The following is a 17,943-nucleotide window of genomic DNA, read 5'->3' as shown; positions in this document are numbered from 1 at the left end:
GGTCCTGGTTGAACTCTTATTTTCTTTAGATAGGAATCAACAATTTAGCAGTATCCTGCAACATACAAGAAACAGAAAGCAGTCAGCAATCTTCGCATGGGGCTTGGAAAAAATATGACATGATTGAAGCAAGAAATATCATCAGTTTTTTTACTCATTCATAAGAAAGCTAAACATGTCATGTATGGTCATCTTATCATGGAGAGTGAATGGCAGCGAGTAACTTAACACGAGTACTCGTTAAGTATTTCTTAGTATCCATGCCACGGGAAATAAAAAATATGTCAAGGAAGACAATGCACGCACTCTAACAATGCACAACCGCCAATTATTCTCACGCTCCTCAATGGCTAATAAATATAGCAGTGATGACAAAGTAATCCATCAAATCGTATGAACGGGATATCTCTCACCCACAAGCATATGATTATGGCATCATGCTTATTGTTTTTTTATTTTTTGTCAAGGACAAACATGGAGAGGAGTACAAGAATAACTTTAAGGTGAAGAAACAAAAGGTACATTTTGCTCACATGGATGCAAGTAATCACAAAATATACCATTGCATCAAAAGTACTCAAAGATACAGATGTTTCCCGGTGATAAAGGGCGCACCTGAATTACGCCTTTTACACGGCAATCATTGTGCTTAATAACAACATGTCTATCTTTTGGGAGTATTGACTGAGATTCTTTTCTCAATGATTCAAGGCTTAAATTATGCTCCGCTCATAGTTCGATGGACAAGAAAGGAGTTGAAAGAAGCTTATTCTCACAAGTCAGTAGACATGCCCACTAAATGATTCACCGACTGTAACTCTTGGGGAATGATTCACCGACATGAAACTTCGAGTACACTCAACATTTTCATCAATTTTTTGTTATAAGATGAATGGGGAATGATGATATGATTCTGTCAAAATTAATATTGGTATCATTAATCTATTTGTATCAAAGAATTTCACAAATCATATACGCGCATGTGGAAATAAGAAAACCATAGGTGGAGTTGATGGCGGAGCGTGGAGTGTCGTGTGCAAGAGAATAATGTATCTTTCCCTTCATTATTATTTCTAATATTTATGCACTGGACCATAAATCAGAAATTTGCTATGCTTGGAGAAGATATGAAGGGATAAAGTGAGCTAGATGGTCGGTGCATGTTGGGGAGGGAGGACACTGCTAGAGAACATGTTCTCGTACCTCGTCGACTGTTCCAAAACCTTCTATTCTCGTGGGAGCAAAGCCTGGCGCTGCAGTGACGTGAATCATGATCTGGCGGCGCTTGTTGGCCGGAGTCCGGTCGGGCCCATCTAGCTTCGACAGCTGAGCTACAGTAGGCGGCATGTGATTGTATTTTAGGTGAGATTTCTTGGCTTCAGGTGGTGCTCGTCCTGGGGCGGCGCATGGTGGCATTTTTGGTGAGATTTCTTGGCTTCAGGTGGTGGTCATCCTGGTTCCCTCATCGGTGTGCGGGCGGCCGCTGGGTGTATCTGAGCCGGCTGCCATGGTGGGGTTGTCCGGTGGGGAGGTTGGCTGGAGGGATGGGAGGCTTCGATGATGGTCGAGCCACCAGTCACTGATGGATACGATCCGCTCCTCCATCTCTCTTCGATGATGTGACGATGTTCGGGGCAGGATGGTCATTGGCAACTCTGTGTGTTGGGGACTGTCGGTCAGGCCAAAGCCGGGACCTTTTGATGATCCCGGGGTTGTGTGGTTGCAGGGCTGCGACCCTAGCGACAAGGGACACTGTGTTAGTGGGCGAAGCACACGTCTCAGTGCGGGCTGCCTGCCATGGCCACGTGGGGGCATGGTCGTTGGCGTTTAGCGTAGCATGGCGTTGGTGTTTGTAGCTGCTTGCATCTTGCGGTACCCTGGTTCAGCGGAGATGTGTGAGAGTTGGGGTGCATAACTTGTCCTTTTTTTTAGGCCGACAGGAGCAATGTCGGCGGGCGTCATTACCTTCTTGAAGGCTCCATCGTAGTCACTCTCTGTCCTTCATGTTGCTCTGGGTGAAAACTTGATCCCCGAAATTGGGCATTGGCGTATCCTTCTTTTAGGCATGGCTTTTGAGTACATGTTTCGTCGATGTCCGGCTCACATTGAAGGTCTCAATGGACTCCAGCATTTCTTTTTGGTCCATTTGTAGTGTGTTTTGTGGTGGTATTCCTCGGCATCCTTGTATCTTACATTGGATATGTGTGTTGTGTATGGTGACAGCGTGTTGTATGCGGTTGCGTGTATGTTGGTCGTTCCTTTATATAGAAAGAGGGGCGAGAGCATTTTTTAGTAAATTCATTTGTTGGCCCATGGCAACGCACGAGCAGTCTACTAGTGAATAGTAGTGCTCGAATTTGCCATCTCTGCACCGTCGGATTGGTTTCATCCAACGACCATCTTTCAAAATTATTCACACACTATATACGAGTATAAATATATTCAGTCAAAAAAGGGAGCTCCTAGACGCACAGGGGGCGCCGCGACTGGGCCGATGCGCTCCAGGGCACCGAAGCTAGCTAGCGCGAAAGAAAAAGAATGAGGTGGATGGTGACGGCGTGTTGTATGCGGTGGCGTGTATGTTGGTCGTTCCTTTATATATAAAGAGGGGCGAGATCATTTTTTTAAGTAAATTCATTTGTTGGCCCGTGGCAACGCACGAGCAGTCTACTAGTGAACAGTAGTGCTCGGATTTGCCATCTCTGCACCGTCGGATTGGTTTCATTCAACGACCATCTTTTAAAGTTATTCACGCACTATATACAAGTATAAATATATTCAGTCAAAAAAGGGAGCTCCTAGACGCACAGGGGGCGCCGCGACTGGGCCGGCGCACTCCAGGGCACCGAAGCTAGCTAGCGCGAAAGAAAAAGAATGAAGTGGATGGTGACGGCGTGTTGTATGCGGTTGCGTGTATGTTGGTCGTTCCTTTATATATAAAGAGGGGCGAGAGCATTTTTTAGTAAATTCATTTGTTGGCCCGTGGCAATACACGAGCAGTCTACTAGTGAACAGTAGTGCTCGGATTTGCCATCTCTGCACCGTCGGATTGGTTTCATCCAACGACCATCTTTCAAAATTATTCACACACTATATACGAGTATAAATATATTCAGTCAAAAAAGGGAGCTCCTAGACGCACAGGGGGCGCCGCGACTGGGCCGGCGCACTCCAGGGCACCGAAGCTAGCTAGCTAGCGCGAAAGAAAAAGAACGAGGTGAAGGAAGGGAATCAAACTCAAAGTTATTCACACACTATATACAAGTATAAATATATTCAGTCAAAAAAGGAAGCTCCTAAACGCACAGGGGGCGCCGCGACTGGGCCGGCGCACTCCAGGGCACCGAAGCTAGCTAGCTAGCGCGAAAGAAAAAGAACAAGATGAAGGAAGAGAATCGAACTCAAAGTTATTCACACACTATATACAAGTATAAATATACTCAGTCAAAAAAGGGAGCTCCTAGACGCACAGGGGGCGCCACGACTGGGCCGACGCACTCCAGGGCACCGAAGCTAGCTAGCTAGCGCGAAAGAAAAAGAACAAGGTGAAGGAAGGGAATCGAACTCAAAGTTATTCACACATTATATACGAGTATAAATATATTTAGTCAAAAAAGGAAGCTCCTAGACGCACAGGGGGCGCCGCGACTGGGCCGGCGCACTCCAGGGTACCGAAGCTAGCTAGCCAAACAGCTACTATTGACATTTCGCATCGCAAAACGTACAAGAAGTGAGTATACCTGCGCATTCACTGTAGCACCTTGTTTGTTGTACCTTATGGATTTCTAAATAATTTGAAAATCTTATGAAAACACACATACAGTTTTATGAAGAAAGGAAATGCGAATAAATTTGAATTTTTTATACATATTTTTTGTAAAACCCCAATGATTTTTGGAAATTCCAAAGATTTTTTCAAAACTCAGACTAAGTTTGAAAAGACGAACATTTTCTGAAATACGAATATTTTTTGTAAAATGGAACATTTTTAAAAATTCCCATACACATTTTGAATTGTGAATTTTTTTAGAAACATGAATAAATTTCAAATTCGTGAACAAAATTATAAAACCGCGAACATTTTTTGGATCTGTGAACAAATTCTGAAACTGCGAACATTTTTCAAGTTGTGAACAAATTTTGAAACATGAACAAATTTCAAAATCGTGAAAAATTTATAACATTTTGACATTTTCGAATTCTGAACAAATTTTGAAACCATATTTTTTCTAATTGTTAACAAATTTTAAAACATGAATATATTTCAACTTCGTGAACAAAATTAGAACATTGTGAACATTTTTCGAATCTGCGAACATATTTTGAAAACCGTGAACATTTTTGAATTGTGATTTTGGAACATGATCAAATTTCAAATTCATGAATAAAACTATAAAGTTGTGAACATTTTTTCATTAAACCGCGAACATTTTTTGAATTGTGAACAAATTTTCAAATATGATGACATTTCAAAATTCGTGAACAAAATTATAAAATTATGAACATTTTTCAAATTGTGAACAAATATTAAACCCGTAAACTTTTTTAATTGTGAACAAATTTTGAAACCATGAACAATTTTCGAATTATGCACAAACTTTGAAAAACCGTGATTTTTTTGAATTGTGCACAAATTTTAAATTAATAAAAAAGGAAATAGAAACAAAAGAAAAAACAGGAAAAGGAAAATGAGAGAAAATAAAAGAAAAAACCGATTCAAGGAACCTTCTAGAAGTTTCCCAAAACCAGAAAAATCAGCTGGGAACCTCTAGAAGGTTCCGAGAACCGGGGGCGTTGGAACGGTTAAACGGGCCAGCCCTATGCGAAGCGCCGGCAGTTTGACGCAGCGAGCGGCAAATAGCATTTTTCCAAAAAAAAGAGCCTACTAGTGGGCGAATCTGGAGGCAGCAAAGCCAGCCCATACCGTGTGAAAAGTAGGCCCAAAGTGAACGCGGCTCCTCCCACGAACCCGCTGCGCACTTGTCTGTTGCCCTATTACGTTCGGGCGATTTGATAATTTGCCACCCCTTACTTTCCCCTTTCACAATTTGCCACCCATTGTCTCAATGACGGGCGGGCCCGGGCCCCACCTGTCATTCTCAGGGGGGGCAAATTATGAAAGGGGAGGTAAGGGGTGGCAAATTATCAAATTTGCCATTACGTTGGGGTCCGAGTGGTCAGTGGTCATAAACCCTTCTCCCTCCTCAGCCTCCTCTTTCCCCCTCTCGAAAGACTGCGCGGCCGCGAAGCCAAACCCTAGCCTCCGCCCCCCCTCGAATCCGCATCGTCTTCAGGTACGACTTTTCCTCCCAGTCTCCTACTGTCTTCTGTGCTAATCACTAGTATAGGTTTTATTGGGAGGTTCTTTGCTGTTCCGTTTGGATTGGGGAGACGGACCATGCTCTGTTTGGATTGGGGAGATGCGGGGGGAGACATATCTGTTCTTTTTTGTCCGTGTTGCTCGTAGGATCTGACTGACACGCCCTTCTTTGGTTGCAGCGGGGAGGGATGAGCAGGCGCTGGAGCAGGACGATCTATGTTGGCAACCTCCCTGGGGATATCCGGGAGAGGGAGGTGGAGGACCTCTTCTACAAGGTCTTGCAATTCATTTCTGTCATTATGTTGTAAAATAAGGAATTTGCGCTAAGCTCTCTGTTAAGCCATGTTCGCTAGATTCATCTCTGTGATGCGGTTATTCTTGTTCCCAAATTAAATTAGCAGTACGATTTGTGCAATTTAATGGGATGTAGAATATGGTACCGTTGTGCAAAAAGAAAGCAGAGACAGTAGAAGTACAGTTATTTGAGAAGGCTGATGCCTCATGTACCTTCCAACTTTCCTGAATCTCAAGTCAGGATCTGTGCTCCAGGATGTACTAGTTTTCTACTGCTGAATTTGCGTGTATGATTTTGTTCAAAGGTCTAATATTGTCAGCCTTGTTCATGTAGTATGGCCGTATTGTTGATATTGACCTGAAGGTTCCTCCAAGGCCGCCTGGCTATGCTTTTGTTGAGGTAATATACCACCTAATGCTCTTGATAGTGCTCAGTCTATTTTGTTCTCCTGTTGAGACATCATTGCTGTATTATACAACGTGGGCACAAACTGATGATAAGCTTATATATAACTTTGTAGTTTGAAGATCCTCGTGACGCCGAAGATGCCTGTGCTGGAAGGGATGGGTACAACTTTGATGGAAATCGTCTAAGAGTAACCACACTATAGTCTTAACAACTTACTCCATTCAAAGTCTCTAATTTCTCTGTGTAATGCCCACTTCTGTGTGGTGTGTGCAGGTGGAACCTGCTCATGGTGGGAGAGGTAGTGGTGGCCCCTCTCATGATCGTTCTAGCAGCTTTGGTGGTGGTGGTGGTGGCGGCGGCGGTGGTGGACGCCGGGGTGTCTCCAGGCACACGGATTACCGTGGTATGGTTTTTTACAAATAATATTGAAAATGATGCTAAGTACCCAATCCTCTGCCAGCAATCTTAATCTCTGCAATATTGTGCACAGTTCTGGTTACTGGCCTGCCTTCTTCTGCATCCTGGCAAGATTTAAAGGTTTTATTATCATCTGTTCTTTCTTGATTTTAGCTGTAAAATGTTTTCTTTCATGTGAGCAAGTAATATTTGCCTGAATAATCTCTGCTCAGGACCATATGCGAAGGGCTGGTGATGTTTGTTTCGCAGAAGTGTATCATGAAGGCGGCGGTAAGCCTGATTTTGAGCACACCTTTAGTTTAAACTAATTGACTTGCGTTGATTTAACACTCATCTAAACTATTAAGAAGCAGTGAACTATGTGCTTAATGTGATAACTCTGGAGCTATTTTTACAAAGGGAAAGTTCAGTCCCAGATCCATTCTGAAATTCCTATCTAACCCTCAACTCACATCCGATCATTTACCACCACCTGTAAGAATAACTCCTCAAGCATGTGAAATCTGAATAGCTAAGAAAAAATTGAAGCAGAATTCCTATTACCAGCAAATGCATTCTACTAATAGGTTATTCAAGACATTTTTTTGTTCCGTTTGTCCAGAACCCAATGCTTAATCAAGTCTGACAAAACTAAGCACTCATATTACCTGAAATGGTCCACAACAAAATACCGTTTGTTTCTGTTTATATTTCTATAAGAAGAGGGTTTTCTTCATCAGGACCAGTGATTTGTTCCCTTTGTGCTTCTGTTGATGGCAGCAGCTCTTACTGTACTTTAAGGCACTTTCTGACTTTATGTGCATGTTATGCCATATTTCATTTGTGGCTTTATGCTTTGTATTTACTACCATGCCATTTTTCCTTTCCTTTATGCATATAGTACTCTGAAGCAATAATGATTCCTTGTATATTTATTGTCTTGACCTGTGTTTTTATATTGTTACAGGCACCCTAGGAATTGTTGACTACACAAACTATGATGATATGAAATATGCTGTAAGTCTGTATTAATCTGTTTTATTGTATCCTCTCTAATTCATTTGTCTATTTGTATCAAGGTTTTCATCCAATGACCATTTCTGGTACTAATTTGGATGCCTGAAAATACCTAACTATTGCACTGTATAGGAATCTGTTATACTGTTACTGTGTTATACTAATTAGTAGTTCTTGTCGTTCTCTTTCTATGTTTTTTATTTCTAATTACACCGTCTTGGCTGTTGACTATCGCTTGCAGATAAAGAAACTGGATGACACTGAATTTAAGAATGCATTTTCTAAAGGTTATATAAGGGTAAGCACTTGCTTGAATCCTAGTCAGTCCTGGGAATCTGGTTCATGAGGCTAACCATATGCCTTCTCTGCAGGTGAAGGAATATGATGGCAAATGTGGGCGCTCCTACTCACGTAGCCGGAGCCCAAGTCGTAGCCGCAGCAAAAGCAGGAGCCCAAGGTTTATATATCGTATTATGATGGTGTCCTTTTTATTCTGTTTTATAAGTATCTTAATTGTATGAAATTGTTATATGCAGCAAATCTCCCAGGGCCCGCTCAGCATCTAGGTCCAGATCAAGGTCTCTTTCTTCCCGTTCTTGTTCAGCATCAAAAGGACGTTCTCCATCAAGGTAATATACATTGATTGTAGTAGATTCCCAACCTCCAAAATAGTAGTACTCTACTACCCTTTCAGGTGTACAACATGATCTAGGCTTCCTGTCATATTTACTTGTATTCTACTCCCTTCGTCCCATAATATAAGAGCGTTTTTGACACTACACTAGTGTAGAAAGCGCTCTTATATTATGGGATGGAGGGAGTATATTTGTTGATTCATTTGCGAAGAAGCTTGTTAGTTTGAAAACAATTGTGTACTAAAGAATGAGTTGTTCTGTCATTTCAGCCTATTGGCTGTAGTAGTAATGAAGTTCAGTTATTTGATTATCTTCCCAGACACCTTTGATAATGTTGGCACATGATAATTTCGGACTGCATGGGGATTCCCTTCTCAAGAACTCAGTTTATGCTACAAACGATATGAACTGCTTAGATTCTTGTGTTTTTTGAAGACCATTCTTCATTTTATCTGGGATTGTGCGGCGATCTGGGGATTGCACATTAGGATATTGAGGATGGAATTTGCTACAATTGTGTTGGTTGTATGAGGTATGCTCATTTATTGAGAGCTTCTATGGAAAGCTAAAATCACCCTATTTTTCTTACCTAATGTACTGTAACTGATTACCATCAGAGCTTGGGCATAGCACATTTTTTGGAATTCTGGACATAAGAGCCTTAAGGAATGACGATATGGATTATGATGGTACAGTGACTAGGAATTTGCTTGGGAGTCCAATGCATGAGGAATGAGTTTGCTTCCTACTTGTACTCTCCACATGGTTGTAGTTTGCATGCACTAATTGCATTCAGTACCAGATGTTTGCATTTCCTTGAGCTCTTTTCGCTTTCATTTGGTTAGTCCAATACCGGGTGAGGCATGAAGGCTTTTTGGACTCAAGCTGATATAAAGGTGCATTCTGGATATTGAATTCAGTTGTTTGTGGAACTTTTTGCAGATCACCAGCAAGATCCAAATCCCCAATTGCTTCTGTAAGTTTCTTTATGTTTACTTATTATGTTGTTTCTACCCTATAATGTTTTTGGAACTTTTGCAGATCACCAGTATTATGGATCTCTTTCATTTTTGTTTTTTACTTATGTTGTTTCTACTCTAATGTTTGTTCCCAGCCGGCAAACGGTGTAGTGGCAAGTCCAGCGGCAAGCCTGAAGAAACGCAGTCCAAGCAGGAGTCCATCTCGTTCACGGTCACCTGATGTAAATGTTGTTCCTTGTCTACATGTCCCTTGAAGATCACGGCATGGCTGCTCTGACTAACTTGTCCACATTTTCAGGCGAAATCTGAATAGAAGCACTGCACCGGGGCAGATGAGGCGTGTGCTCAGGTCTAGATATTTGTTGTCCTCTATGCTTCTTGAGAATTACCTGGATGTCAGCAACTGTCCAATGAGTCTCCTTTATTGTATGAACAGTGTCAACTTGTATTGCTGAAGACATCGAACTAGCACTATCATATGCGATGCCTGCAGCCAGTCTTTCAGTCAACTTGTACTTTGTCTGTTACCCTTAAGTGGATGTATCTAGTACTAACTTGGAGTTAGACACATCCATTTGAGGGACAAGCATGGGACAAGCTTTTGGATATAGGGAGTATTTCGTGGATTTTGTTCAAAAATCATGCAAGACGTTTGTGTATTCATGTTTCATGCTTTTTCTCACCAGTATTCCTGTTATCATCGTTTTACGGGCCAGTTCTTTTCGGCGATTCTCTCAGAATCGCCATCCTCAGCTTCTTCCAGAATCGCCACTCCATTTTTTTTTACAATCCTATCTAGTTAAGGTCTAATTAGATAGGATTGTAAAAAACATATGAAGTGATGATTATGGGAGAAGCTGGGGAGGGGGGCGAATCTGGTAGAATCGTCCAAAAGAACTGGCCCTTACATCGTCTGCTTGTATAAGCTTGTAGTCTGTTCTGAATTAATTGAAGTTCTAGATTTGTCCTAAGTTTTTAAGTTTGACCAAGTCTAGAAATATATATGAAACTTTTTAACACCAGCTTAAAATACATTTTTGTACAGATTTTTTTTGTTTAGGACAACAAAAAACATCAATTAATTCAGGGCGGATGAAGTAATAAGGAATCGCTGCCCTATAAGGCTTTGTAGCTTAATTAGGCGCGTCTGAAGAAATAGGCATTGGTACTTAAAAAAAATTCGGTTTATTTTTTCAAGCACCTCTCTAAATACCTAAAATTGTACAAGGCCTTCAAGGAGGACCTTTAAACCTTTACTGTATGTTTGGGCAACCACTTTTGCCATTTAATGGGCATCTGGGGGCTTTGTTGGAGTTTGGACATTGCATTTACTAATCACATACACGGTCTCTTTATTCTTTCTCTTTTCATCCGCACATGCATGGTCCGTTCTCTCTCTTCTTCCAATTGAACACTAAACCATAAATATTCCACCACATGCACGATGCCCACCTAGTTTCTCATCCCAACCGAATACTTTGTGATTAACATTGGATGGTTCATGGGTCGGCGTTTGAGATGCCCTAATACGACATCAAGAAGTCTTTGGAGTAAAATTTAGGGCGTCAAAAAATGCTTTTTGGGCCACGAGAAAGTGAACATCTCCAGTAAATGCTATAAAATAGGACACCATTGTTTCCAACTTGACATTGCATACTTCAATTTAGACATTACATTCAAAAGTTTAAAGATGCAGTGTCCAAAAGTTCAAACTTACGATGAGTAGATTACATTCTCTTTCCGAGTCGCCCCCGCAGGCGATGGGAGGGAACCCTAGCCGCTTCCTAGCGCCCCTCCTCCCGCTCCTCCCCTGCCGCCACCAGAGGGCGTGTCCGGACGAAGCACGTCCAACGCCGGCAGTAGCAGGGCTCTTTCGACCCCTCGCGCGTGCCAATGCGGAGGGTTGTGGCGGTGCGACCGGCTTCCTAGCGACTATGTTGGGAGGCAGGTGGCGCGATTGTGGCCTCCGGTGGTGGGGCATGCTAGGTCTTGGCGGCAGCAATGACCTGGCCCAGATCCATGATCCCAAGCACTAGGTGGCGCGGGCTGCGGACGACGATGACGACTGGCTGGTGCTATCTTCTGGGCAGTAGTGGTGGACGACGATGGTGGATCGGGGCTGCCGTGGCGATCCTCGGTGTTTCGACGGCTGCGTGCGTCTACTTGGTGAGGCACCATACGGTTCGAGTCGGCTACTAGGTCGGGATGACGTGACTACCAGTGAAAATCGCGTTGACTTCGATCTTGACGGGCGATGACGACTTCATTGACGTCTTTCCTTGTTGAGGCATCGTCATCTCCCTCTGGCTGCTCTAGGGGAAACCCTAGATCTGGGTCTTCCAGGATCAGACGATGACGGCATCTTCGATGCCATTCTCCCTCATGAGGGCATCGTTCTGGAGCAGGCGCTGACTGGAAGAGCCCAAAGGTGGAGCGGGGTTTCATCTTCCGCATCGATGATGTTGGATCTCGGTAGCATGGTGTCGTGGAATTGTCACGGCAGATGTCCTAGTGTGAGGACTTAGTCGTGAGGCCAACGCATCTATGTGGTAGCTTGAACGGGGTTGGTAGGAATCGAGAGACGCGAGGTTTTATCCAGGTTCGGCCCCTCACGGTGGAGGTAAAAGCCTACATCCTGCTTCATTGATATTGATGATCATCACGATTACAGGGGTGCTCTATCTTGAGAGCTATTGACTTGTCCGTCTATCTAGACTTATGAAACTTGTGGAACCTGTCCCTCTTGGGGAGCCCTGCCCCTCCTTATATATGTTGAAGGGGCGGTTTACATGACTAGTCCTATTAGGATTAGGATTACTCTATTACAAGTGGAGTCCTAGTCTTGCTTCCTTTGTAAGGGAATATTCCTTATGCTTTCCTCTTAAACCGGCCCGCCATAGCTTGAGCCGGACTTCCATGAACCGCCTTATGGGCCGCCGGGCCTTGTCGTCCGCCTGACCCGCCCGCCGGGTTACTAATGAGCCACCAAGATCGGGCGGGTTACCCGTGAATCGCCAAGCTCCGGGTGGGTCACCAGTGAGTCGCCAAGATCCATCCGGGTCATACGTCCAGCCGGGTTACACCGCTTGGTATATCCCCGACACATGGTGCAGTGGAGTCTCGGCGTTCGATGCGAGTTGAGGGACTCCCGCAGGAGGACGACGTTGTCTGGCGTCGTGGTGGCGTCGGCAACAGGCCTGTCAAGGTTGACGTGTCAGTTCCTGTTCTGAAGACGGATAGTGAAAGACGGCGGCCGTCGCCTCTAAGAGTGCACTGGACCGGTGTGTGCCCCAGACCCGACATTGTGGCTTGGTTGGGGCCTCCGGCTTTAGATGTTAGGCTTTGGTGCGAAGTCTGTTTGGTATTCGGCTCAGATTTTTGGCACCCCTTCATCAAGTACATAGGAGTAGCGACACATGTTGCTGAGATGGGAGCTTCAGACTTACTGATGTATTACTTTGTAAGGTATTTGTGAATAATTAATAGAGTGCATGCCTGCATCGCCCAGATGCAGAGGCCGGGGGTCATCCTCCTTTTCTAAAAGAAAAATTCGAACTAACATATCAACACCTACATGCTACTCATACATGGAAATTTAGAAATTCACCATATAAGCAGTACCACCTACATACTCCGCAAAAATTCAGAAACGCAACGATTAAACACATGATACAACCAAAAGTTTTTTCACCATAAGAAGCATTGTTCATGTACTTGTTCATTCTTGCATGGACTGAAATTGTATGTCCAGTTCCATATCATGTCATGGTGTTGTTTGGATTCAGCTACTTTTCTACAGATCAATTACTGCAACTATTAAGTTGTGCCCTTGCAAGCGATTACTGAACTTTGATATGTTGTGCTCCACTTTTCAGCAGAAAACGAAGGTGAAAGTGCTAGTGATCGACTAGAGGGGGGGGGGGGTGAATAGGCGATTTTTATGAAAGTCTTCAAAACAGAAGTTCTTCATTCCAGTGTTCCTTGGCAGTCACAAAGTTGAGCAGACCCGCATCACGGAAGCAGTCAAGGGCTTCTTCAAGGCATGGCAGTCCAGCAATGGCTTCACAATCAAGACGCATATGAGGGAAGATGCGCCCCTGATTGTACAAGATGCAAGAATAGTAGCTTCGCAGCTGATAACTCCAGAATCAATCTGAGGAGATTCTTGGCCTTGTGTAGGGGTTCTTGTCACTGTCGAAGAATGTGTTGTGTGCCTTGAATCCATTCAGATTAAACGATCCTGGTGACATTGCAGTACCTGGGAACCGTGGTAGCCTTGGCTTTGGCTTCTGGATCTGAGGCCTGTGCTCCACATGATAGGAAAATTGAGGTCCGGGAGCAGGCGGAGGAACCAAAATTGGCCAGCGGACGGTAACAAGCTGACCACGATCATATGCTTGCTCGATGGTGTGTGGCCTCGGAGGTGGTACAGGAGCAGAGGCATTGGCTTCAAGCTACAGATTTGCATCAGGTGCAGCATTAGCTTCAGGTGCAGCGACATCTGGCACCACATTAGCTTCAGACGCCACATTAGCTTCAGCCATGACAACGTCATTGGCTTCAGTGTTGGTGGCAGCCTCAGTATTGGTAACCTCCACTTCAGGAGCTGGAGGGTCAGACACGTTCTCCTCGAGAACAACTTCAGGATTGGACGGGGGTGCATCAATTCTTTCTTCATCTCTTGGTTCTTCTTCTTGGTCATCAGCTGATGCAGCCGGAATATCTTCAGCCGTTTTGGTTTCAGATTCAGGGATGTTCGCAGTAGGAGAGGCTTCAGGAAAGACTTCACGTGAAACGGATTGGCACTCTTCTCCTTCTAGAACACTTGACAATGTGACCTGTGGCCTTGGTCCTCTGCGAAGCCTGCGGAACACTAGCGACGCCTGTGGAGATGGAGTTGGTTGGGCCTCAAGGTCTTCACTGTCAATCACCGGAGTGGTGACTTGTGGTGGGGACTAATTGGTGTTTCTTCATCACGAGGGGATTCTTGAGGGTGATCAGCCCATGAGTCACCCTGAGCAATTGGCGTCAATGGACGACCAATGCTGATGAGTTCGCTGTTCGTGAGAACAGGCGATGATACCAAATTGTGCTCGATCTGAGGAAGGACTTCATCATCTTCAACATTGTCTTGATGAACAATGTCTTCAGCTGTGGTGGGGTCAACAGCTGGATTCTCTTCAGCTTCAGGAGCCTCTGTGAAAGCAGGCTCATGAACTACCAAACGACGTTCTTGGTGTGCAGAGGAAGGACGAGCAACAAAAATTGGTTCGACGACAAGGGGCTCCGTGGAAGCAGCCCGGTCTCTCTTTTTTGTTTTTCTTTTCTTGGTTGGTGGAGCATCATCAGTGGTGGCTTTGGTCTTGCGCTTTCTTGCTTCGGCTTCAGCTGCTCTCGTTTTCTTGAACTCTGAAGCCATTATGGGGACCTTAGGCTTCTAGCCTGTCATACTGGCCGGGAAGACAATGTGAGGTTCTTCCTGCCTTGATGCTTCTGGTTCGGCTACAGATGGCTTCTTCTTCTTCTTGGCAGCCATTCTGGGGTCGATGCCTGGTCGCCCCAAAGCCTTGCGCTTTTCATCTTCATTGTAGCCTTGAACACATTTGGCAGTAAGATTCTTCATGCGCTCACGAGAACCTTTTGCTTCTTCTCGTTTCTTGTGGAATGCCTCCTTGAGCTCATGCATCATGACCTTGAAGTTTTGAATGTCTTCAACATTGAGCTTGGCCATGTGCTTCTTGAACTGAGCCTTTTCATAGTCAATCTTGTGCTTCAGCTCAACAATCTTCCGGGCAAGAGCCAGCTCAGGAGCAATGGCTCCGTGGAAGGAGACGCTGAGGCCAATTGGGAGCTGAAGATCATCAAAACTGAGGTCTGGGCTGTCAAACCACTCATCAATAAACTTGTACAGAATCTCCACATCAAAGAGGGGAAGATCATTGAAGATTTCCGCCTCTTGCTTGCTCTTTATCAATTGCTCAAGAGCGTCATTGCCAAGATCGTCGTCGCTAGACAGATCAATGGCGTCATTCTCATTTCTCAAAACAGCAGCAGGGGTCAATGCTTGACCAGTTGGTTGCATGGGCTTTTTCAACTTGTCAGACTTGGAGATGCAAGAGAGATCTTCAGACTGCACACTGGCTTCAGGAGGTGCAGTGGCCAGAGGCTTCGCTCGTGAGACCTTTGGTGCAGAGGAGGGCTTTGAAGCCTTTGGTTTCTTTTGCTTCACAGGCTTCGGTGGTGCAGACGCTTCGTCAGAATTAGCGTCATCTGTAGAGTGGTCCACGGCTGCCCCTTGAACCTGAATGTGAGTGATGAGACCTTCTAAGTTGTAGAAGGGCCCAACAAGATTGGGTTCAGCTTGGCGTGTGCCGTCAGCACGTGGCGCAGAGGGGCCTGGGTTGAAGTCTAATCCCAAAGACTTCTTGTTTTCCTTGGCCAAGTTCTTTGCAGACTGATAGTTGCACTTGAACAGATTGTCATCTCGACACCATAGCAATGACGATGGGTCGGCATCAGTAGGCTGTGGCCCTCGGACCATGCAAGGGTAAAATCCTTGAGCAATGGCTTCAGTTCTGGTCTTGGGTTGAAGATTTTTATAGAGAATATCTCCCCAAGGACGCGAGAGAGCATTCTTTTCAGCATACTCCTTTGTGACGAATCTGTACTTGAACCATTGCTCGGCCCAGTATCTTCGAATCCATTGGATTCGTGTCTTGTGCTGACCATAGCTTTCTCCGGGGTCAGTTTTGTATAGTTCATAGAGATCTTCAGGCATGTCCATTGATGTACCCCCACGGCACTGTCTGCCACCCTTCCTTGTTGATTTCTCTTTTGCCATGAAGTTTAGACTAAAAGGCTTCAGCACTGTCAAAGTCTTCCGTCTGTTGGTCAGACAGGAACTGGCTTCAGGAGAATTTATGTGATGCTGTAAGAACTTTGCAAATGAATGCAGACTATGAGAACCAAGGGATTCTCCCATGGACATGTACCTGTGACAGCATTAGAGATGCGAGGGAAGGGGAAGAGGTCATATGCATTCTTAGAAGATTTTGAAGATAAATCAGTTTAGAAGACATTGACCTCATAGTGCGAAGACATTCACTCATATATAGGGAGTTGGTTCCAGATTTGTACGAATCCACGAATAAGTACAAGTGAGGAATCTAACTGCTTTATGAAGCATAAGTGAACATACTAGGCATGCTATGAGATGCAGAACATGATAGATCCAACTTTGTAGCAACAGAAACCACTTGTGGTTGAAAAGGATGAATCTATCGGATCAAAAGGACTGTAAAAAGAGTTTTTATTTACCACTCGAGGAACTGCTAGACGGAGTAGGAGATGAGGCCGAGTAGTTCGATCTTCCGTGCCCTAACTTGGCGACGGAGGACACCTACGGTGACGGCAGAGAAGACGATGTCCGCGGCCGGCGTGAGGACGACGTCGGTGAGGTCGCGGCAGCTCAGCGCTTCGTCGCCGGCGTCATCGAGGGCTAGCGGTGGAGCTAGGGTTTGTGCGAGAGAGAGAGAGAAGTGGAAGAAGAGATAATGACTGGGGTGAGGCGTGTATTTATAGGGACAGGGACGGCACATCATTATTACGCAGGTGCCCTTGGCGGTTCACATCTGAAGGACATGTGGCGATCATGCAACACATCGGAGGTTGTTCCATGTTCCCACGTACGCCTGGATTGTCGGGTGGTCGTTCCCGCTTCTCCGGGTTTCAAGTAAAATGGATTGAGCATTGAAAACAGATTAATGTTTGTCTCTGTATCTTTTGCTGACAAGGACGCAGAGAAGACATTCGACAGTTTCAATAGAATGCATATGATTTGGATAGATAGATTTGAGACGGGAGCATAGAAAGGTTAGGGTCTGATCACATTCACTTAGATCGAAGGATTCAACTAGAAGACATAGCTATAAGTGAATGCTGTAGAGGACAGAAACCAAATCAATATATTGAAGATAAACATGAAGCCATGTTAACATTGAAGACAAACCAGATGGGAAGACATTGCAAATGTAACACCAATAGAAAGTATTCTAAACAAAAATTTGGTGGTGGAGTTACCCACCGTATAGGAAGTATTAGACCGAGACACGACGCACAATTATCGTGGCGCTCCGAAGTCAAATTCCGCGTTAATGTATTCACACTTAGAGTGTAAGTCTTCATTAGTTGAAGATATACATTACTTCGTGTGTTTGCACATCTAAGTCATCAACATGCATAAGTGTTAGGATGTGTGCATGATCACAGGACATTTGCGGATTCCATGATATTTAGCTCACACCGCAACTTGCAAAACCTTTTCTCATCCAAGGGCTTTGTGAAGATATCTACCAGTTGCTCTTCAGTGCTGACGTGAATGATATCAATATATTCCTTCATGACATGATCTCTAAGAAAGTGATGACGGATCTGAATGTGCTTTGTCCTCGAGTGCTGAACTGGGTTGTTGGCGATCTTGATGGCGCTTTCATTGTCGCAGTAGAGTGGCACTTGCTTCAAATGAATGCCATAGTCTATGAGTGTTTGCTTCATCCATAGAAGCTGAGCGCAGCAAGATCTAGCAGCAATGTATTCAAATTCAGCAGTGGAGAGAGGTACACAGTTCTGCTTCTTTGAAGACCAACACACAAGTGATCGTCCCAGAAAGTGACATGTGCCTGATGTAGACTTGCGATCCACCTTGTCACCAGCATAATCAGCATCCGAGAATCCAACTAGATCAAACTCTGAGCCCTTTGGATACCATAATCCTAGTGTTGGGGTGTAAGCCAAATATCAAAGAATTCTCTTCACAGCTAAGTGATGCGATTCCTTTGGTGCCGCTTGGAATCGGGCACACATGCAAACACTAAGCATGATATCTGGCCTAGA

The 17,943-nt window shown here is 44.5% G+C and overlaps 1 protein-coding gene across 6 annotated transcripts; it reads left to right on the top strand.

The window, feature by feature from the left end:
- The first annotated feature begins 5,138 nt into the window (after positions 1-5,138).
- Positions 5,139-9,736, top strand: LOC123085974 (serine/arginine-rich splicing factor SR34A). Of its 6 annotated transcripts, none has more exons than XR_006440204.1 (16): positions 5,139-5,294; positions 5,500-5,595; positions 5,949-6,014; positions 6,136-6,210; positions 6,297-6,426; positions 6,514-6,560; positions 6,653-6,710; positions 7,387-7,436; positions 7,678-7,734; positions 7,808-7,893; positions 7,973-8,065; positions 8,507-8,603; positions 8,689-8,760; positions 9,014-9,047; positions 9,186-9,272; positions 9,350-9,736. XR_006440204.1 is itself a non-coding variant. In XM_044507677.1 (14 exons), exons 2-14 carry the CDS (start codon positions 5,509-5,511, stop codon positions 9,362-9,364), a joined length of 885 nt encoding a protein of 294 aa, XP_044363612.1. In that variant the 5' UTR covers positions 5,139-5,294; positions 5,500-5,508; the 3' UTR covers positions 9,365-9,736. The 6 variants fall into 6 exon arrangements, 2 of the variants coding, with proteins under 2 accessions (XP_044363612.1, XP_044363611.1); XR_006440206.1 differs by having other exon boundaries at positions 8,391-8,603; XR_006440203.1 differs by having other exon boundaries at positions 8,507-8,760.
- The last annotated feature ends 8,207 nt before the right edge of the window (positions 9,737-17,943 follow it).

This window comes from Triticum aestivum, chromosome 4A (genome assembly GCF_018294505.1).
Source record: "Triticum aestivum cultivar Chinese Spring chromosome 4A, IWGSC CS RefSeq v2.1, whole genome shotgun sequence".
Lineage (NCBI taxonomy): Eukaryota > Viridiplantae > Streptophyta > Magnoliopsida > Poales > Poaceae > Triticum > Triticum aestivum.
Note: the sequence above shows the minus strand (reverse complement) of the source record. Positions and strands in the feature narration are given on the sequence as shown.